The sequence below is a fragment of the Nansenia antarctica genome, assembly GCF_963989245.1.
Source record: "Nansenia antarctica genome assembly, chromosome: 8".
NCBI classification, from domain to species: Eukaryota; Metazoa; Chordata; class Actinopteri; order Argentiniformes; family Microstomatidae; genus Nansenia; species Nansenia antarctica.
Genome location: NC_137678.1, coordinates 50,097,955 through 50,120,119, shown reverse-complemented (window position 1 = coordinate 50,120,119; position 22,165 = coordinate 50,097,955). Strand labels below are relative to the sequence as shown.

Sequence of the window (22,165 nt, the reverse complement as noted above, 5' to 3'; positions counted from 1 at the left end):
CAGAAATAGACCATCATCAAACAGGATTTTACATTAATCTTTAGACACAATAAGCTACAACACCTTTATGCTATGTGCTAATCACAATATTGTTTTTCTTATGTAGACCAGTAACAATGACTGTCACAATGATAACTAAAATTATATCTGTTTGGGGAAATATGGAAATCAGCAATGTCACTAACCCGGCTCAGAGTAAGTGACAAAATAGGGAGACAAGTCGAGGGTAAAGATAAATGATTATTTATTAATAACTAAAACAAAAAGTAATTTAGAAATGGGATGTGATAGTCAGTTTATCAGTTGTGTAGGGTGTGGGTGAGTGATCTGTAATGTGGAATGTTGTAAGGTGTAAACAAAGGAACAAAACGTTTGCCACTAACAAAGGAGTCAAAAAGCATAACCTGTATGGAGAGAGAGAGAGAGAGACTGATCCCCAACGCACACCCTAAATAGGCACAGGTGTGCTACATCAGCCAATCAGGCCTCCTCTCCCCACTGCCATCCTGCAACACAATCAGAACAAGACAGCAGTGGAGGGAGGAGACCGTAACACCCCCCCCCATAAAAATTGGGGACCAAAAAGGACCCAAAACAACTTCAAAATACATCAAAAATCAAAAATGTGGAAACCATGACCACCAGTTCAACCAATTGGTGCCCGCGACAAAGCATCCGCCACCACATTTTCCGAACCCTTAATATGACGGATGTCCAGGTGGAACGCCTGTAAGAAAAGGCACCACCGCATAATCCTCTGATTTGGGCACTGCATAGAGCGTAAAAAGGTGAGAGGGTTATGGTCCGTAAAGACCACCAATGGTACTACCCCCGAACCCACATACACCTCAAAATACATAAGAGCCCAAATAAGAGCAAGGGCCTCCTTCTCAATAACCGCATAGTTTAACTGATAACTATTAAATTTTCGAGAGAAAAAAGCAACAGGCCGATCCACCCCAGAATCATCCCCCTGCATCAAAACAGCACCAGCGCCCACATTACTGGCGTCAACCTGCAGGGAGAAAGGTTCTTGAAGCCGAGGAGCAGCCAGAACCGGATCGGATGTCAAAAGTTGCTTAACATTATCAAAAGCCATTTGGCAAAGAGACGTCCACTCAAACACTACTCTATTCTTAAGCAAGTTGGTAAGTGGGGCCACTACAGTCGAAAAGTTCCTACAAAACCCACGATAATACCCCACCAACCCAAGAAAACGCTGGAGTTCCTTCTTAGTTGATGGGGCAGGATAGAGGTCTATAGCGGTGACCTTAGCACGCACAGGACGCACTTGCCCCTGACCAACCACTTTACCAAGGTACGTTACTGTAGCCTTAGCAAACTCACACTTTGCTAAGTTCACAGTTAGACGAGCCTCAGCCAAACGGTCAAAAAGACTACGGACACGGGCCAGATGTTGCTCCCAAGTGTCACTAAAAATAACCACATCATCCAGATAGACGGCGCAACCCTCCAGACCAGCAACAACACGATTCATCAAACGTTGAAAGGTGGCTGGGGCATTACGCAATCCAAAACTCATGACTGCGTAAGAATATAACCCAGACGGGGTTATAAAAGCAGAGATTTCTCTCGCCCTAGCTGACAAAGGCACCTGCCAATAACCCTTCAACAGGTCAAACTTACTGACAAATGCAGCAGACCCCACTTGGTCCACACAATCCTCCATTCTAGGAAGAGGATATGAATCCGGCTTTGTGACACTATTCACCTTCCGGTAGTCGGTACAAAATCTAAACGTACCATCTGGCTTATTTACCAAAAGACATGGAGAAGCCCAACTAGACAAAGATGGCTCAGCGATGTTATTCTCCAGCATATACTGAATCTCCTTATCTAGCTGGCAACGCTTTCCAAATGAAGTACGATAAAAGCGCTGCCGGATTGGCTCTGCAGCTCCAACATCAATGTCATGTTCTAACAGATGAGTACGGGAAGGCGTGTCAGCAAACAAAGAGGAATAGTCATAGATCAAATTGGCCAACTCAACATGTTCCGATGTAGGCAAGTGAGCTAGCAACACATCTAGGTTGGCAAGAGACTCAGAGTTTTTAAGTCTGCCTAGCAAAACACAATCATCAGGACCAGCTACACCTTCCTCCCCTTCCTGCGCTGCCACCACAAGGCCAGGAGGAAAACTGGGCTTTTCCACACCACCCACCAACAGGACTGGTTTAGAGTCAGGAACCTGAACCGATGGACGAGCATAGTATGCTTTAAGAAGGTTAATGTGACAAAGTTGAGTTGCCTTTCTCCTATCAGGAGTTTCAACTAAATAGGTTTGATCAGAAATGGGATGTGATAGTCAGTTTATCAGTTGTGTAGGGTGTGGGTGAGTGATCTGTAATGTGGAATGTTGTAAGGTGTAAACAAAGGAACAAAACGTTTGCCACTAACAAAGGAGTCAAAAAGCATAACCTGTATGGAGAGAGAGAGAGAGAGACTGATCCCCAACGCACACCCTAAATAGGCACAGGTGTGCTACATCAGCCAATCAGGCCTCCTCTCCCCACTGCCATCCTGCAACACAATCAGAACAAGACAGCAGTGGAGGGAGGAGACCGTAACAGCAACAATGAGTGAAATGTTCAGGCCAATATGAACTGCCAGTTTGTGAGGGGAATTTTTATCCCCCTGATGACAGTGACGACAGAGGTGGCAGGGTTGAACTTTAGCGTGTTAGCATCGCCCTTTTTGCACTTGTCCCTGAAGACGTATATGCAGCCATTGCAGCTGGCCACCTTCCAGAGAGAGGGCAACCAGCTCCACACCTCAGGGAAGCGCAGGCGCGTGAAGCTTTCCAGCAGAGGGTTGTAGCACAGTAGGGAGTCCCCCTCAGCCACTACAAAGATCAGGTCCATGTGGGCCGTAGCGTGCATGCAGCCAGCAAACGGCAGCATGTAGGGCTTAATCTGGCACTTCTGAGTGGCTGTGTCAAAGCACTGGATGTGGCGGGAGGGTTTGGTGAAGAAGTCCATGTCATGTTCCTCCCCTCCCAGCAGGTAGATGGTCCCTCCCAGGTTAACCCCTGCCGCCCCAGACACAGCCGAGTCCAGTTGGCTGGTCACTGTCCACATGTTGTCCTTGACAGTGTAGTATGTGACAGCGTTGGACAATGTGTCCGACAGGGTTTTGCCCCCTAAGGAGTAGATGGTATCCTGGTTGGACACTGACACCATGGTGTGATGAAGGCGGTCTCTGGGCAGCGGGGCACAGCGCTCCCAGTCCATGGTATGCATGTTGCACTTCCACATCGTCATGCGACGGCGGATGGAGCCACCAACCACGTACAGGTCCCCTCCATGCTTACAGGCTGCAGTGATCTGATGACACAAGCTGTTCTGGCCACTCACACTGATGGCATCATCCTCATCGCAGTGGAGTGACACAGCCAGTGTCTCTTCCAGTGTCTCTTCCTTCCCTATCAGGTAGATGTGGACATTTTCACCAATTTCCTATTGGCCCAGGGGAGAGGATTTAGAGACAAAAGAAAATAATCACTAAATGGAAATACTACTGAACATCTCTTTAATCTATGGTACCACAAAGGAAGAAGGCCAGCTGTGTGTTTACTTAAAAAACATATAGAATTTACCTTTAGGCTCTCCTGAAGAACACTAGCGAATTCCTCTCTCTCCACCCTGTTGTGATTTATCCAGGACTGAATGGACACGGTTGGGTTCTGAGAGGTCGGGACGCCATCTGCAACAAGCAAAGTAAATACTTCTGAACACATCACAGCATGACTCTGCTGGATCACAAGTATTAAGACAAGCAGTCGACATATAGAACACACTGTTGGTATGCATGCAGCTGAGGTGGGAGGAGAAGCCTATTGGATGAATCACAAACCTTTTAAAATGTCCAAGAGCAGGCAGAGGGGCAGGTTGAGGAATTCTTCAGTCTGATGCAGCTGAACCAGATGGATTTTAGCACAATGCTTAGCAACAGTGTACAGCTCCTGGTCACTGTGTCTGTCTGCCAGCCACATCACCTGGAGAGGGAGGAAAGAGTGATCAACTGAATAACTGAACACCACAAGCTGCACTGCTGATGAATGTATACCACAACAAGACGGCAGACAGGTGATAGGGTAACACACTTTGACAGATTTCACATCTAGGTTAATTATGTTAATTACATGAAAAGGCATAGAGCATAATGGTAAACTCATTCATTCAAATGCAATGATTTGTTGTATGACACGATGTGTAAACTATCGCTACCAGCCAATCACCTGCAGGCAATTCTTGACCTCCACTGTGCGTGAGAGGAAGCGTGAGCATTCCTCAAACAGGGCAGTTAAGTGGTACATGTCTGACATTTCATACGTGTCCTGGAGGTCTTCCACCCTCAGTTTGATGGTTCCATGATAAATGTAGTCGACTAGCAACTGGAAGACTGATGCACTGACATCCTTGAGTACAATGCAGCGGTTGTGTGCCTCCTTCAGATTGGAGGTGAACATAGAGCGGAAGACGCTGCTCTGGGCTGAGAGCACCAGGCGATGCAGGTTGAACTCCTTGCCATCCACTGTGATGTTGACATCAGCAAACAGTCTGTCCTCTAGGCAAATGTCCACGATGCTCTTCACCACCCGGCTGGAGTGGGAGCGATCGGTAAAGGTATATCCCATGAAGTAGTTCTCATCTCCCACTGAGCCCCCCACACTGAGCCCATCCTCACTGGACTCCATCTCATCTGTAGGTTAGCGATCTGAGGATAATGCATGAACACAACAGACAGAGATTAGATGTTATTGAATTATTGAGGGTTTACGGAAGAAAAAAAGGCAAGCAGCAGAACTTTCCAGAATGTAGGATCATTCAGAATGATGCAAGCAGCTAACGTGTTAAGGTCTTTGCACACCAATGCGTGCGTTTTCGCATGCATATTTTAAAATCCGTCATCCGAAAAAAACGCATTGGTGTGCAAGGGCCTTTAGTAAGATAAACATGTCTCTAGCTAGCTAATAATAGAGTTGTTTTGAAATGTATACGTGGTCACAGTGGGTGGCCATCGCCAGAATGATGACAGCTAGCCTATCACTGTAACAGGCCAAACAGTTGCATGCAGAAAACAAAAGCACATTATGAAATTCATGAAGTCATTGTGTTGAAGTTAGCTAGCAATGTAATACCGGTAATGAGCTCTCTGTCTCTGCTCTGAGCCCTACAGGCTGTGTTGTTCGTGTCGTTCAATGAGAAACAGGATCTTTTTGTAACTTATATTAACGTGCTCCGTTTACATCAAATGCATCTACCTAGTACCTGTTAGTTCTTCCTCTATATATATTATTAGTTTGCTCCTTTTACTCACTTTATTCACACTAAACGCGAGGTCCAACCGTCGAGTTGCGGGGAAGCTCACCTTCTGTTGTTGAATTTAACGGCAGCTTGCATCCTTATATGGAGTTAATCTTGAGCCAAATTAAATCAAAACATTTATGCTTGCATCCTGCTGTGCGCGTGACCAGGAGACAACTGAAAGGTTGCCGGAGAGACTGCGTTCTGCATCGTGATTGGTCCAAACGACACGTCTGCTGTCACATCTTCGATAATCCTCTTTAGACACACTGACAATTTAATTGCCTGCACCCGAGTGACACCTAGTGGTTGCATACATACACTTTCTCTACCTGGCTGAGAATGGGTTTTTCAAGATCCCTAAATAGATCCCTAAATATAAAGAGGATACACTCTTACAGGGTCGGAGTGGGACTCATTTTCAGCTCTGGAGTTTCATGCCTCAGACCGGCCCACTTTAGTTCACAACCGATTACAGTATATTAAAATCATGTAATTACAACCTTGGTATTTTAGTCTGTAATAGCGGACTCACTGTTCTCTACAGTCTTCTCTACATTTACAGGATGCTATATCATGGGTTTGCTTCATTGTTCCCATACTGGTACAACAGCTCACCTGTGCCTTCTACTGTGATCTCTTGCTGGACACACACGCACGCACACATACGCACACGCACACACACGCACACGCACACGCACACGCACACGCACACGCACACGCACACACACACGCACACACACACACACACACACACACACACACACACACACACACACACACACACACACACACACACATATATATACACACACACACACACACACACACACACACACACACACACACACACACACACACACACACACACACACACACACACACACACACACACACACACACTCAAATCGGTAATGTCTTACCTGAACCTGAACTCTCTGAACTCTCTCTCTGTCTCTGGCTGGTGAAAGTGAACGTTTTTGTGACGATCTGTGTAGACCGACTTCACTGAAATAAAAACAATTTCCAGTATGTCACTACAGGTGGTCAGATACCTGGAGTAAAATACTTTGAACATCCCTGCATGTTTATACATGAAAACACAAAAGGGCATATTATCAATTCAGCACATTTATGCTACCAGAGATCATTTCAAAACTGAGATAATCGTGGCTGCGTTCGTAATTAGGCTCAGGAAATCTGATCAGCACTCATGGAATGCCTCTTGTCCAATCAAATGACTTGGTCCCTTTTTGACGTTGCACGAGACGCAGTCACATGAACGCTCTGGCGCGAATTCAAATCAAATCAAATCAAATTTTATTTACTTTGAATTCTATAGCTAACTGACCTAGCTAGCACTATAGGTAACTTAGCTAGCTAGCGCCGGCTAACTAAGTAATACTAACTATTTAGTTCATTTTAAGTTACCAACGTACTGTGACAATGAAACAGCTAATCGTTGGTGAATGTATTAATATATTTCAATATAGCATATAGCTACCATTTCTTTCATCAACGTTTTTGATTAAGCAAATAAATGTAATTACTTACCAAGTTGTCGTTGCACTTCTCAAACAGCAAACTTCTCAAACAGCAAACTCGTGATGGTGAATATATCCAAAGTCGTGTTAAAGTGGTGTTGTTGTGATAAACTCTCTCTCTCTCTGTCTCTGAGTCTCAAGTGGGCCGAGCGTTCCGCTCACTCAGCCTTTATAGAAGAAGGATGATGTTGCCGGAGCAACAGTATTTAAATAAACACGAGACCGTTTGATCCGGCCTACGAGGCAATTAATAAAAATAAACAAAAGCAACATTAGAAATACAACATTAAAAAAAATCTCCAGCGAGCGATTATTTTTCCTATAAAACACGTTTTTATAATAAAAATAAAAGGGTCAGTGACGGACAGCTGTCTATCTGTCTGTGTCACGTTCATGGTCACGTGCGTAACGTAATGTGTCATTGCGTGATAATCTCCTGTCATCGCTTCATTCAGAAAGTAATCAGAATGCAAACATGGTGACTGTCAAGAAAAGAAAGTTAGATGCAGAATGTCGCACTTTCCAAGACAAATGGACAAACAATTATTTATTTGTTGAGGTAAAAGGCAAGCCAGTGTCAGTGGCGGCTGGTGCTAAACATTTTGGGTGGGGCACAGGTTATGGGGGCATGCTCCACGGGGAAGAATATCAACTTTAAAATCTGGATTTACAGTCGATTTTAGCATGAGAATAGCTCTACCCCCCTGTACAGACCTCGCCATCCCCTCTACCCCCCTGTACAGACCTCTTCATCCCCTCTACCCACCTCTACAGACCTCTTCATCACCTCTACCCACCTCTACATCTCCTCTACCCACCTCTACAGACCTCTCCATCCCCTCTACCCCCTGTACAGACCTCTCCATCCCCTCTACCCCCCTGTACATACCTCCTCATCCCCCCTACCCCCCTGTACAGACCTCTTCATCCCCTCTACCCCCCTGTACATACCTCCTCATCCCCCCTACCCCCCTGTACAGACCTCTTCATCCCCTCTACCCCCCTGTACATACCTCCTCATCCCCCCTACCCCCCTGTACAGACCTCTCCATCCCCTCTACCCCCCCTGTACAGACCTCTTCATCCCCTCTACCCCCCTGTACAGACCTCTTCATCCCCTCTACCCCCCTGTACATACCTCCTCATCCCCCCTACCCCCCTGTACAGACCTCTCCATCCCCTCTACCCCCCTGTACAGACCACTTCATCCCCTCTACCCCCCTGTACAGACCTCTTCATCCCCTCTACCCCCCTGTACAGACCTCTTCATCCCCCCTACCCACCTCTACAGACCTCTTCATCCCCCCTACCCACCTCTACAGACCTCTTCATCCCCCCTACCCACCTCTACATACCTCCTCATCCCCCCTACCCCCCTGTACAGACCTCTCCATCCCCTCTACCCCCCCTGTACAGACCTCTCCATCCCCTCTACCCCCCTGTACAGACCTCTTCATCCCCTCTACCCCCCTGTACAGACCTCTGTATCCCCTCTACCCCCCTGTACAGACCTCTTCATCCCCCCTACCCCCCTGTACAGACCTCTTCATCCCCTCTAGTGAGTGTGTGAGTGTGAGTGTGTGTGTGTGTGTGTGTGTGTGTGTGTGTGTGTGTGTGCGTGTGTGTGTGCGTGTGTGTGTGTGTGTGTGTGTGTGTGTGTGTGTGTGTGTGTGTGCGTGTGCTGAATACATAAACAAACAAGCTAAAAGACGACAATAGAAAACGTACCATGCTGACGATATTACTAAATGTTTGAAGTAGCTTTTATCTTAGCTAACTCTCTTACCTTCAGGTCGAGTTTGTGTATTCTGGCTTCGCAAAACACCAACAGTAGCAGCCTAACAGCCGCGGAGATTGCGCGGAGATTGCGCGGAGATTGCGACCACAAACGAAGTTTGACTTCGGTAATAGGTCCAGTTGTAATATCCTCAAGCAGGGGAGGCTGGCTCCCCACCAAAGGGAGAAGAGAGAGATTTTTTTTCTATGACTTCTAGACAGTGTTGCTTCTGAATATCATAGTCCAATCAGCTAGTGTTCTGTGGCGTATATCATAGTCCAATCAGCTAGTGTTCTGTGGAGTATGTTCCAATCAGCTTCAAGTCCCGCCCCTTTCGGTGCATGTCCCAAAACCCCATAGACAATTGACCGAATGGCCTGAAGTTACCAAAATAGATTTTACATGCAAGTCTACGAGAACAGCCTAGTGCAACTTCGAGTAGACTGAAAGTTGCCCCGAAAGGGGCGGGACTTGAAGCTGATTGGAACATACTCCACAGAACACTAGCTGATTGGACTATGATATACTCCACAGAACACTAGCTGATTGGACTATGATATTCAGAAGCAACACTGTCTAGAAGTCATAGAAAAAAAATCTCTCTCTTCTCCCTTTGGTGGGGCATTGCCCAATTGCACCTAATGAACCAGCCTCCCCTGGCCAGTGTGTGTCGGGAGGCGCTCGCGGTTATGAAAAAGGCGAACCTCGTGTTCCTGACCCCCACAGCGTGGGCCGCAACGAGGTGATCGGAGTCTGTCGGACAGGCCCAGATGCTGAGGGTCTGGGGCGGGACCACTGGAACGAGATGTTGGCCCATCCACGCAGACCCATCACACACTGGCATGCCCTGGGAGAGGTAGAGGCCTGTTCTTTTTTCCTCAAAGTAAGAGGAGGTACAACCTAATTGCAAGGCTTTCCAGAGCTTCCACAATGCTTCGCTGCATCACTTTGGGTTTTTTGGAAGTGTCGAAAAAAAGAATGTGGTTTTGCAGCCAAACATTGATTGAGCTTCGGGAAAATTCCCTTGTCAATTTCAACAAAGATGTGTAGTGGTGCAGCATGACTTGATAATACCCAATGATTTCGTCTGTATCAGAATACAGACGCTATTATGAATCATAAGGGCTGTCCTGATCCACCATGATTAGTAGGGTTGGAGTACTTGTTGTTTTTTAGCCTGAGAGCCGCTGTTATAGTAATAAGACACGCTCTCTCCTTGCTGAAATAGGGGAGGTAGTGAATGCCAAACATCATAATCAGATCAGTGTCTGACTTTGGAACACAATATCCTTGACAAATGCATGCAACATTTAAATCTCTAATAAGAGGGGATGGTATGGACAGCCGTGGTAATTTAATTCAGACATCAATCACCCAAGGGAACATCATAACCTTGTGGCTGTGCATGGAATAAAACTCTGACTCACTCCATTTGACTTGAATAATTAAACTGGATGTCTGGTTCCTCTCAGTCTCATCCCTCAGATGTGACACTCTCTAGTGTTCCGGTCCACATGTCGGCAACCAATCAAAATGTTCTGACTTATTTATTTTTTTAAACATGGAAATACATTTCAACGTTGTTGAGAATCACAACACAAGCCAAACTCGCTCGTCAAGCCAAAATGCGGACCAAAACACTAGAACGTGTCACAAATGATGATACTCAACGCATTGTAAGGGCAGTTTCTGTAAGGGCCTGTTCTATGTTCTATGTTCTATGTTCTATGTTATATATTATATGTTTTATGTTTGGTCCACAGTGGCCAGGAAGAGCGAGCCCCCGGGGTGCCGGAATAACGGTGCTGGGCTCGAGGAGCCAGTCAGCTAGTCTGCCTGGCGATCTCCTCTGGGGCTGCCGGCCACGGGGTCGTGCGGCGGATCCTACGCAATAGGCAGGGGATAATTGGATGCTAGGTTGGGTTCAATTGGATACCAAATTGGGTGAAAAAGGGATAAAATCACAAAAAAAAAAAAAAAAAGGAGACCACAGGAGGCGTAGGGGGCTTCACCGCCACCTCCAGGGGGCTCCACCTCCACTGACCCTGTAGAGACCACAGGAGGAGCCAGCGAGCTCCAACACCAGGCCTCTAGAACACCACGGTTTGCTCTAATTGCCTAAAGTTGTAAAGCTGTAATTTGTGAAATTCTGTCACGTATTGACGGAATCACCTAGAATGAAGGATAATGGTTCTAGAATGAAGGATAATGGTTCTAGAATGAAGGATAATGGTTCTAGAATGAAGGATAATGGTTCTAGAATGAAGGATAATGGTTCTAGAATGAAGGATAATGGTTCTAGAATGAAGGACTAACTGCTGTCAAACTGTCTTTACCTAGTCGTGTCATGGGATGTAAATAACTGCTTTAGGTTACTAGTTTATAGTTAGTGTGTTAGCTGGTAGCTGGGTTGTTGCAATCACGACTTAGATCAGCATCGTTGTCCCTCTGGCATCTGTGTTGGTTAAAACGTGCTGCCAGCTGTATAGCAGGGGTGCAAACTTGTCACCTTTTAGCCGTTTTTACCTCAAAATAGGTCAACACTATTCATAAATGTTCTTTGTTTTCCAGGCAAAGAAAATGTTTGTCACCTTTTTTGGCCATCACCAGTTTGCATCCCTGTTTATAGAGGTTTCACATCCGAACATCAATGTTCATTCTTGTGTCTTTATCTTTACAGAAAACCGCCACAGCCGTTGCCCATTGCAAGAGGGGTAATGGTCTGATCAAGGTGAACGGCAGACCCCTCGAGATGATCGAGCCAGCCACCCTCCAGTACAAGGTGAGTCCTGGGGAACCGCTGTGCAGGTCTGCAGTGTGATGGCATTAGATACATGTAGAAATGACCAGAGTGATGCTTCTCTCTGCCTTCGCTGACCCCCAAACTAGGCATCTTAATTTGAATAATAATTTTGCCATTTAGCCAGACACTTTTAATCCAAAGCGACTTACAATTACGAATCACAGGGACATTCCCCCTGGAGTAACTGAGGGCTAAGTGCCTTACTCAAGGGCTACACACTAGTAGTGGTGTGGTTACAGGCGGGATTTGAACTCACAACCTTCCGATCACAAGTCCAACTCACTATCCACTAGACCAGAGGTTCCCAAAGTGGGTGCCGCCAAATCTGCTCGTAAAAAAATAAAATTATATATATATACCGTGCGACACACACACAGGCCTGATCAGCCTGTGGTGGGCCAACCTCGGCAGAGGGTGTCTTGTGATAAATGGCCGAAACACCCAATGAGGTCGGGGACCACAACTGAAGATGTGTCGTACTGGTGGCACCACGTGATCATTGCCAAATTCCACTCCACCCAAGAGGACATCTCCAACTCCACTCAGAAAATTGTTGTGCTAATTATTTAGGGATTTTAACATCTAGTCCTATTAAGAATCCTGATGTCTGGCGTCAAAACCAGTGACCGCTGCGAAAGGGCAGCTGACAACCTGGAAAAGACCTGGTGACGGCTTGAAGAGACAGCTGACAGGAGGGAACAGACCCCAACGGGGCTGGCATGGGTTAGCTACCCGTGTTGGCAGGAGCCTTTCACTACACAGTGACTTGGTTCCACCCAACTATGGCTACGAAAAGTTCAAAAGGAAAAACACCCCTAGAGTCTGCGAGAGCGGGGGCGGAAGATGACTCAACGGCGGATCACACGGTAACAGACCCTGGAACGGAAATGACAACGAATCAAATGATCAGCACGGTAGTTGACGGAGTAACAACACTGGCAGGACACAAGCTACAAAGCTGCATCTGTGGCTGGAAAAAGATAACATCAGAGAAGGGTCTCAAGATCCACCAGGGCAGGAAAAAGTGCCTAAGAGAGCTTAGCGAGGTGCCTCGCATTGACCACTACTTCCTCAGAGGTAGGGCAAATCAGTCGAGTGAAGCCCAGTGGCAGGATATTCACCACAGTCCACAGGGTATCAGAACCCCAGACGAAGCTCAACCAAGCACAGATCCATCAACGGACATGAGTCCAGAGCCTATCCAGCCACAGACAGCAGTAGAGAGGAAGATGAATGGACGGAAGCCTCAAATCTTGTGGCCTAAAGCCTGCCAGAAAAAGGAGTGGGAAAACACTGACACAGACCTTGTCCATCTTCTAGAAGGTCTGAAAGGGGGCGTGGAAAGAAAGCTGGACAAGATTGGAGAGATCATTTACAGCTATGGAGCAGAGAGATTTGGGGTGAAAAGTAAGAACCATGGGACACAGAAGGAACCATCAGCCCATCTCAAGTCCAGGAGACAACAAGAGATTGAAAGACTTGTGAAAGAAAGAAGGTGCCTGAGAAAACAGTGGAAGAAGGCCACAGAAGTGGAAAGGAAAGGACTTGAGGCACTACAGGCCGACATCAAGCAGCGTCTTGCAACACTGCGAAGAGCAGAATGCTTGAGAAAGCAACACAAGAAGAAAGAGCGAACGAGGACTGCCTTCTACAGAGATCCCTACAAGTTCGTCAAAGACCTCTTTGTCAAGGAGAAAACGGGTACCCTCAAAGTACCCATAAGGGAACTAGAGGAGCACCTGAGGAAGACCTACTCCGACAACCAGAGGCATGTGCCAGCCAGCATTCCGGATGACATGCCACCAATCCAACCACCTGAGCACCAGATGGAAACAAGGCCCCCTACATGGAGCGAAGTTGAGAGCACAGTAAAACGGGCAAGAACAGCCTCAGCCCCTGGGCCCAACGGCGTTCCATACAGGCTATATAAGAACAGTCCAGGCGTCTTGAAATACCTCTGGAAGCTAATGAAAGTGGCATGGGAAAAGGGAATCATACCAAAGGCATGGCGAAGGGCAGGAGGGATCCTGATTCCCAAAGAGAAGAATTCCTCAACCATCGACCAGTTCCGCCAGATCAGTCTACTGAATGTGGAAGGAAAGATTTTCTTCAGTGTTGTGGCCCAGAGGCTCTCAGTATTCTTGCAGAAGAACAACTTTGTCGACACCTCAGTGCAGAAGGCAGGGATAAGTGGATTCTCTGGATGCCTGGAACACACAAATGTTATCTGGCACCAGGTACAAACGGCCAAGAAGGAGAAAAAAGACCTGCATGTGGTTTTCTTAGATCTTGCCAATGCCTTCGGGTCAGTGCCTCATGAGATTTTGTGGACAGCGTTCAACTTCTTCCAAGTCCCAGAGGGCATCACAAGGCTGGTCAAAGCCTACTTCCAGGACCTCCAGTTTTGTGTTACAGCACAAGCCAGTACAACTGCATGGCAGCACCTCGAGATAGGCATAATGGCGGGCTGCACCATCTCTCCACTGGCGTTTACCATGGCAATGGAGCTCATTATTCGAGCATCCCGATGGGTCGTTGGAGGGGAACGGTTGAAGAGCGGGCTGCGTCTTCCTCCAATCAGGGCGTACATGGATGACATGACGACAATAACAACAACAAACGCATGCACCAAACGCCTGCTGGATAAACTCCAGGGAAACATCAAATGGGCACGAATGGAGATTAAACCCAGCAAGTCCCGCAGTATCTCCATTGTCAAAGGCAAGCTCGCCAATGAGAGGTTCCACGTCAACAACGAGCCAATACCAACAGTTCTGGAGAAGCCTATCAAAAGCCTTGGCCGCTGGTATAGCGCAGAACTCAAAGACTCGAAGCAGGTGGAACAACTCAGGCAGGATACAATCAGTGGCCTCAAGCAGATCAACAACACTGCTCTCCCTGGGAAGCTGAAGCTGTGGTGCTTTCAGTTTGGGCTGCTGCCCCGTCTCATGTGGCCAATTTCCATCTACGAGGTCACACTATCCCATGCCAACCGGCTGGAGAGACTGGTGAATGCACAAGTGAGGAAGTGGCTTGGACTGCCGAGAGGCCTTAGCAGCATAGGCCTGTATGGCAACGGAGCCCTCTCCCTACCAATCTCAAGCCTGGTGGAGGAGTACAAATGTGCCAAATCAAGGCTGGAAATGACTCTCACAGAATCCCGGGATCCATTCGTCAGAGGTGCTGCTCCGATCCTAGCAACGGGGAGGAAATGGAAGCCATCTGCAGCAGTTGCGGTGGCAAAGACCGCCCTCAGACACCGGGATATAGTGGGGCATGTCCAACATGGCAGAGGGGGCCTTGGTTTGGAAACAACAACACCCACATGGCAAAAGGCTACTCCAACCGAACGGCGGAAGATGGTGGTTGAGGAGGTGCGCCACCAGGAGGAAGCAGCCAGGTGCGCCAAGGCAGTCTCCCAAGCCCAGCAAGGCCGCTGGATGAAGTGGGAGAGCGTGGAGAGGAGGAAAATCACATGGAACGAGCTGTGGAGCATGGAGTCTAATAGGCTAAGTTTCATCATCAGAGCCACATATGATGTCCTGCCCTCTCCTACCAACCTACATCTCTGGTATGGAGAGGACCCAGCCTGTCTCCAGTGTGCAGCCCCAGCAAGCCTCAAACACATCTTGGTGGGTTGCAAGACCAGTCTAACTCAAGGAAGATACACCTGGCGCCACAACCAAGTGCTAAAGTGCTTGGCTGCCGAACTTGAGCACAAGAGGGTAACCACCAACGCCATGCCTCTAAATGCCCAGACTACCTTTCCACGGAAAACAATCTTCATCCGGGAAGGGGAGAAACAGCGGACCAAGCCATCACCTCCAGACTCAGGCCCACTGAACGCAGCCCGGGATTGGGAAATGCGGGTAGACCTCAGCCAGAGGCTCACCTTCCCACCCGAAATTGCAGCGACCAACCTGCGCCCAGACCTAGTCCTCTGGTCCAAGTCCTGCCGCCGTGTCTTCATCGTAGAACTGACGGTCCCATGGGAGGAGGCCATCGATGAGGCATTCGAACGGAAGAGGCTGCGGTATGCCAACTTAGCAGTCGAAGCAGAGGGGCGGGGCTGGAACGTGAAGGTGTGGCCAGTGGAGGTGGGCTGCAGAGGCTTTGTAGCCAGCTCCACCACAAGGCTCCTGAGGGCAGTAGGGATCAGAGGACAGGCCCAACGGAAGGCAATTAAAGAACTGTCCACTGCAGCAGAACGGAGCAGTCACTGGCTGTGGCTGAAATGTAGGGACCCAACATGGGCTCCCAAATGACCACGTGGTGCCACCGTGCGACACACACCCAGGCCTGATCAGCCTGTGGTGGGCCAACCTCGGCAGAGGGTGTCTTGTGATAAATGGCCGAAACACCCAATGAGGTCGGGGACCACAACTGAAGATGTGTCGTACTGGTGGCACTGTCATGCCAAATCGTGTGCACTGCCAAATCGTGTGCACGCGTCACGACCTAACGCGTCACGACCAGCTGGCACGCGTCACGACCAGCTGGCGACTGTGACGCGTCAGTCTAGTGTTTTTGAAACCTCCGTTTAGCGAAAAGCTTTAATTTGGCTCTACAAGTGTTAATATGTAATTTTATTTGATTTTATGAAGTTTTAATATGTTTTCAGGCGAGAAAGTAACCATATATATTCACAAAATGTATCCGGTTTATCAAAATAACCCTTATATCTATCTGATCTGACGGTTTTTTTCACAACGTTATTACTTGTCACTTTAAGCCCAGGAGGGAGTTAGCGATTAGCGATGTTTAGCTTAGCTTAGTTTAACAGAAGTATCTTCACTTTTAACATGACTTCCCGTGGTCGTAGAGGGCTGGTCGACGGCTTAAAATGACCGTGTAGACCTGTAGACCTTATCCAGCTATAGTCTTGTGTTTCTACACCGGGCATAGCCGGTGTTATTCACGGACAAACACTCCTGTTAGAGTGGTTCTAGTACACTGGACATAGGTAACACATAGAGAGGCTTGGTGGTCTGATCAGCAGATCATTTTCTCATAAAGTTGCAAACGCAACTCAGCAATTCAACTTAATTTAAAAAATGCGCGTTTCGTTCAAGATCCATTAGAGTAGGACATGTACAGTTATGATAACTACAGTCATATGTAACTTTTGGACTAGTATAGTAGTTGATATTGTAATAAAACGTGCCAATGTCAGACGATGAACAAACACACCACGAGTCCACACTGATTCAGAAAACAGAATAAACTTTATATATAAATACACAACACTTCAGGGGGCTAACGTTTGCAAAAGAACTGTACAGGTTACAATCAGGTATATAATAATAGTTAGGGAGTAACATATCATTCACAAATTCAACAATAATAGAACAGATAAATACACAGATAGCCCTGCTACGTCCTCCGTGAGGGCCCGTTCCCCTGTACATAAGTCCCTGTCCAGCCCTGCTACATCCTCCGTGAGGACCACCTCTACCACATCCTGGTGGTGTGTCTGAGGTGGTGGTGGTGTGTCTGAGGTGGTGGTGGTAGTGGTGTGTCTGAGGTGGTGGTGGTGGTGTGTCTGAGGTGGTGGTGGTGTGTCTGAGGTGGTGGTGGTGTGTCTGAGGTGGTGGTGGAGGGTTGGGGTAACATCTGGGAGGTTAGGGGATAACATCTGGAGGGTTGGGGGTAACATCTGGAGGGTTGGTGGTGGGTAACATCTGGGGGGTTAGGTAACATCACACCAATCAGCTCTCCTGTTGAGGTAAGCAATAACCATCTTGTTAGTGTAAACACACAAACAAGCACAGATATGTACAGTCAAAATAACATTTTGGGAGTAAACACATTTCTAAATAATCCCTATTCAATGTGACTTACCAGTGTACTGGGTGGATGGGGATGAAAGGTAACTGTCCAGATGTAATTTTGTCCAAAACATCTTGGTGCTGTGTGAATGAATGAGCATACATTTAATGTATTAGTAATGAAACAATCAATATGAACATTTAAAAATAACAATGATGTAATTGTGGCTCATACTTGCAGTAGCCTGAGGTAGAGGTGGTCCTCACGGAGGAGGTAGAGGTGGTCCTCACGGAGGATGTGGTAGAGGTGGTCCTCTCTGAGGATGTGGTGGAGGTGGTCCTCATGGAGGATGTGGTAGAGGTGGTCCTCACGGAGGATGTAGCAAGGCTGGACAGGGACTTATGTACAGGGGAACGGGCCCTCACGGAGGACGTAGCAGGGCTATCTGTGTATTTATCTGTTCTATTATTGTTGAATTTGTGAATGATATGTTACTCCCTAACTATTATTATATACCTGATTGTAACCTGTACAGTTCTTTTGCAAACGTTAGCCCCCTGAAGTGTTGTGTATTTATATATAAAGTTTATTCTGTTTTCTGAATCAGTGTGGACTCGTGGTGTGTTTGTTCATCGTCTGACATTGGCACGTTTTATTACAATATCAACTACTATACTAGTCCAAAAGTTACATATGACTGTAGTTATCATAACTGTACATGTCCTACTCTAATGGATCTTGAACGAAACGCGCATTTTTTTAATTAAGTTGAATTGCTGAGTTGCGTTTGCAACTTTATGAGAAAATGATCTGCTGATCAGACCACCAAGCCTCTCTATGTGTTACCTATGTCCAGTGTACTAGAACCACTCTAACAGGAGTGTTTGTCCGTGAATAACACCGGCTATGCCCGGGGTAGAAACACAAGACTATAGCTGGATAAGGTCTACAGGTCTACACGGTCATTTTAAGCCGTCGACCAGCCCTCTACGACCACGGGAAGTCATGTTAAAAGTGAAGATACTTCTGTTAAACTAAGCTAAGCTAAACATCGCTAATCGCTAACTCCCTCCTGGGCTTAAAGTGACAAGTAATAACGTTGTGAAAAAAACCGTCAGATCAGATAGATATAAGGGTTATTTTGATAAACCGGATACATTTTGTGAATATATATGGTTACTTTCTCGCCTGAAAACATATTAAAACTTCATAAAATGACATATTAACACTTGTAGAGCCAAATTAAAGCTTTTCGCTAAACGGAGGTTTCAAAAACACTAGACTGACGCGTCACAGTCGCCAGCTGGTCGTGACGCGTGCCAGCTGGTCGTGACGCGTTAGGTCGTGACGCGTGCACACGATTTGGCAGTGCACACGATTTGGCATGACAGCACCACGTGATCATTGCCAAATTCCACTCCACCCAAGAGGACATCTCCAACTCCACTCAGTCAATTGTTGTGCTAATTATTTAGGGATTTTAACATCTAGTCCTATTAAGAATCCTATACAATTATAATAATAATACATTAATAAACGTTTGTTTATTACATGTGCAATGGAGTTCATAAGCAAATAAAATATATATTTCTCAGATTTGAAAGATATTAATTTACTAACTAGGCCTACTAGTTACTAACTAACTACTCCTCACTGAAGTCTTGGACCAAGCGGTGAAAATGGTTAATTATGTAAAATCACGCCCGCTGAAGTCACGGCTGTTCAGCACATTGTGCAATGAGATGGGGTCCGAGCATGAGGGGCTCTTATTACACACAGAGGTTTTGATTGATTGATTGATTGATTGATTGAAAAGGTCCGCTGGCTGTCGCGGGGCAAGGTGTTATCCCGTGTCTATGAGCTCCGAGATGAACTGATAACTTTTGTCAGTGAGCACGACTTGCCATACAAAGAACAATTGGAAGATGAATCGTGGTGGATTAAGCTTGCTTATCTGGCAGATATTTTCAGCCACCTTAATGACCTCAACATAAAAATGCAAGGGAAGGCTGAGAATATCCTGACAGCGACAGACAAACTGAACGGATTCCGATCCAAATTGAGACGGTGGCAAGACGGGGTGGCCAAGAAAAACATTGAAATGTTTACGTTGACGGCCAATGACGCAGCACACAAGTCAGCGTCTTCCTTGAATCTGATCGCTGCGCACCTACGTATGCTGGAGGCGAGATTTGAGTCCTATTTCCCTCCAATGAACGAAGACTTCGACTGGCTCCGGGATCCGTTCAACCCCCTCTCATCAGCATCAGCCGCTAGTTTGAGCAGCAAAGCTCAAGATGAACTGGCAGAGCTCATTATGGACCGCACACTGAAGCTCAAACATGGTGAGCTAGGTTTGGATAGGTTTTGACTGCTTGTGGGACATGAATATCCATCTCTCTCAGAGAGCGCCATCAAGGTGCTTTTACCCTTCCCAACCTCCTACTTGTGCGAGCTGGCTTTTTCTTCTCTAGCATACGTCAAGAACAAGACACGCACCCGACTGTCAGTGGAACAGGACCTGCGTGTCGCGCTGTCCACTATCTCTCCCCGCATAAAGAGACTCTGCTCCCAAATGTCCCACTAATGCGCACAACATATTTCTTTGTTTTGTATTTCTCTCAATTTTTACAATTCTGTCATGATTATTATTGTTAAATTATTATAGTTGTGAGTTACCCGTTTGGTTCAGATGTGAAATAATAATCTCAGAATGAGCATTGAAATGAGAATTACATTTTATGGCATTATTTTAAGCCCAAAAAAAAGCATTGTTCCATTGATTGATTATACAGGCCTTTGATATTTTATTTGTGTGAAGAATTCCCTCTGAGTCTCCTCCTATATTGTTGTACAATCCTTGAGGGCCACAATTTTATTTAATTTAGCGATAGTTTGACTGACCTATGCATTCTTGCCCATCCATTACAGTTCATTTATGACTTTTATTATCTTGTTAAAATTCATTGGGGCAATACTTATGTATTATATATAAACACACATTTTCAAACCAATTCATCGTGTATTGTTTTTAGTTTAAGCTCCGAGGCATTTTTTAAATCTTCGTAGAGTTGGGGTGCCTTGGAGAAGGGGGAAAGCTTCAGGGGTGCCTTGGAGAAGGGGGAAAGCTTCAGGGGTGCCTTGGTTCAAAAAAGTTTGGGAACCTCTGCACTAGACCACCACTACCGCATCGTAAACCTAAACCAATAGCTTTTCCCCTCTATTAATGGTTACAAGACTCCCTGTGTCCTCTCTATCCTCCACTCGTATTCCTACTGAAACTGCATTGGAGACGGTGGTCCAGGTTCCTCCTCTTACATATTCTCTACCAATGCTTTTAGAGGACAATGTGAGTGGAGGATGTGAGGAGTCGTGTTCCTAACAGTTGAGGAAGGTCGACTGATCGTTCTTCCAATTGAAATAGATTCTCCATCGTCTGACTCAGTCCCTTCCAAATATCCTGTAATGTAAAGTTTGAAATAATCTACATTTACATTTTTGCCATTTAGCAGACGCCTTATTCCAAAGCGACTTACAATCAATACATTTGAATACTAAGCAAGTGAATCATCAGTCCACCATTCGTGGCAGGAAGAGTAATCCAGCTCAGGCCCGGGGCCACTGATAGAAGGAAAAACCTTCTATCACCTTCTTCTAAAACCTAGTTGTTGTTTTTTTTGTTTTTTTTAATACTGGAGGAACAGAGAAACAGTACAAGGGGGCAATAGAAGTTATTAGGGACACAGTAGAGGGGAACGCGGGTGTCTTTAGGAGACGTAGTGCTGACGTAATCTTGGTTATACTGGTTGTGTGTTTGTTAACCAGTGTGTCTGTCTCCCCTAGCTGCTGGAGCCTGTGCTGCTGTTGGGCAAGGAGCGTTTCGCTGGGGTGGACATCAGAGTCAGGGTGAAGGGCGGTGGACACGTAGCGCAGATCTACGGTGAGCAGATCCCCTCATTCCCTGGCTGGCCGTGTTCTGACTGTCCACTCAGGATGTCAGGTGGTTACTTTAATGTTACTTTCATAGGTTATTTTGGTGTTCTGTCTAATCTTGCCCTGTTCTCATCTCCTCCCTGCAGCTATCCGTCAGTCCATCTCCAAAGCCCTGGTCGCATACTACCAGAAGTGTAAGCATCGTCATTTGACTCTGTTACTAGATTCACTTTAGCATTACAGATTCAGAATGTGTTTGGGGTACCTTGCAATGTTTAATTGTGGTGGTTGTTGATTTAGAATTTTTGCAATTGCTATTACCGTACTAATGTTACATGAGCCATGCGCCACTGATTCTCGGTGGGGGGTGGGAGGGTGGTTTATGATGTATGGATTTCTCGTCAATAGATGACATTGTTCAGTAGTAGTAGTAGTTAGTAGTAGTTGTTCAATAGTAGTAGTTAATCTGACTCTTGTTCCTCCAGACGTGGACGAGGCCTCCAAGAAGGAGATCAAGGACATCCTGATCCAGTACGACAGGACCCTGTTGGTGGCTGACCCCCGTCGGTGCGAGTCCAAGAAGTTCGGTGGACCTGGAGCCCGTGCCCGCTACCAGAAGTCTTACCGTTAATCTCTCTGTACATTTTCATACAATAAAGTCGAGGGAAAAAAGAAAAGATCCTGTCTTGTTTTTCTTGAACAATGAAGTACTTGAATGCTTTATTCCATAGTTCTGAATCTCATTTGTTTCCTGTTTGACGTACTTGTGGAATTTGATTTGGTAATCATTATTTAGATCCTGTTAATTGAATCAAAGCCATTCACCATGTCCTAAGATTGGTTATTACATGTCAGATTAATATTCGCATGCTGCTTCTTGTTAGTACTCATGTCTGTTTTAAATTGGTATGGATTTAACATTTCTGAACTGATCTACAGCACCACATGAAAACCATTGGCAGACTGAACGGGCTTGTTAAGTTGTCAACACCACCTTGCTTCTTCTCACCTA

General features: G+C 46.4%; 2 protein-coding genes across 2 annotated transcripts; one reads left to right on the top strand and one right to left on the bottom strand.

Moving 5' to 3' along the window:
- Positions 1-2,609: 2,609 nt before the first annotated feature.
- On the bottom strand, positions 2,610-4,717 carry LOC308163228 (kelch repeat and BTB domain-containing protein 4-like; the record flags this gene model as incomplete). The annotated part of the gene is made up of 4 exons (XM_080537407.1): positions 2,610-3,476; positions 3,617-3,723; positions 3,874-4,015; positions 4,259-4,717. 4 exons carry the CDS (start codon positions 4,715-4,717, stop codon positions 2,610-2,612), a joined length of 1,575 nt encoding a protein of 524 aa, XP_080393533.1.
- A 2,629-nt stretch (positions 4,718-7,346) lies between these two features.
- On the top strand, positions 7,347-21,816 carry LOC308163513 (small ribosomal subunit protein uS9-like; the record flags this gene model as incomplete). Its single annotated transcript, XM_080537689.1, has 6 exons — positions 7,347-7,369; positions 9,375-9,504; positions 11,329-11,430; positions 21,064-21,160; positions 21,300-21,347; positions 21,639-21,816. The coding sequence occupies 6 exons, from the start codon at positions 7,347-7,349 to the stop codon at positions 21,782-21,784; spliced, it is 546 nt and encodes a 181-aa protein (XP_080393815.1). The 3' UTR covers positions 21,785-21,816.
- Between the last annotated feature and the right edge of the window lie 349 nt (positions 21,817-22,165).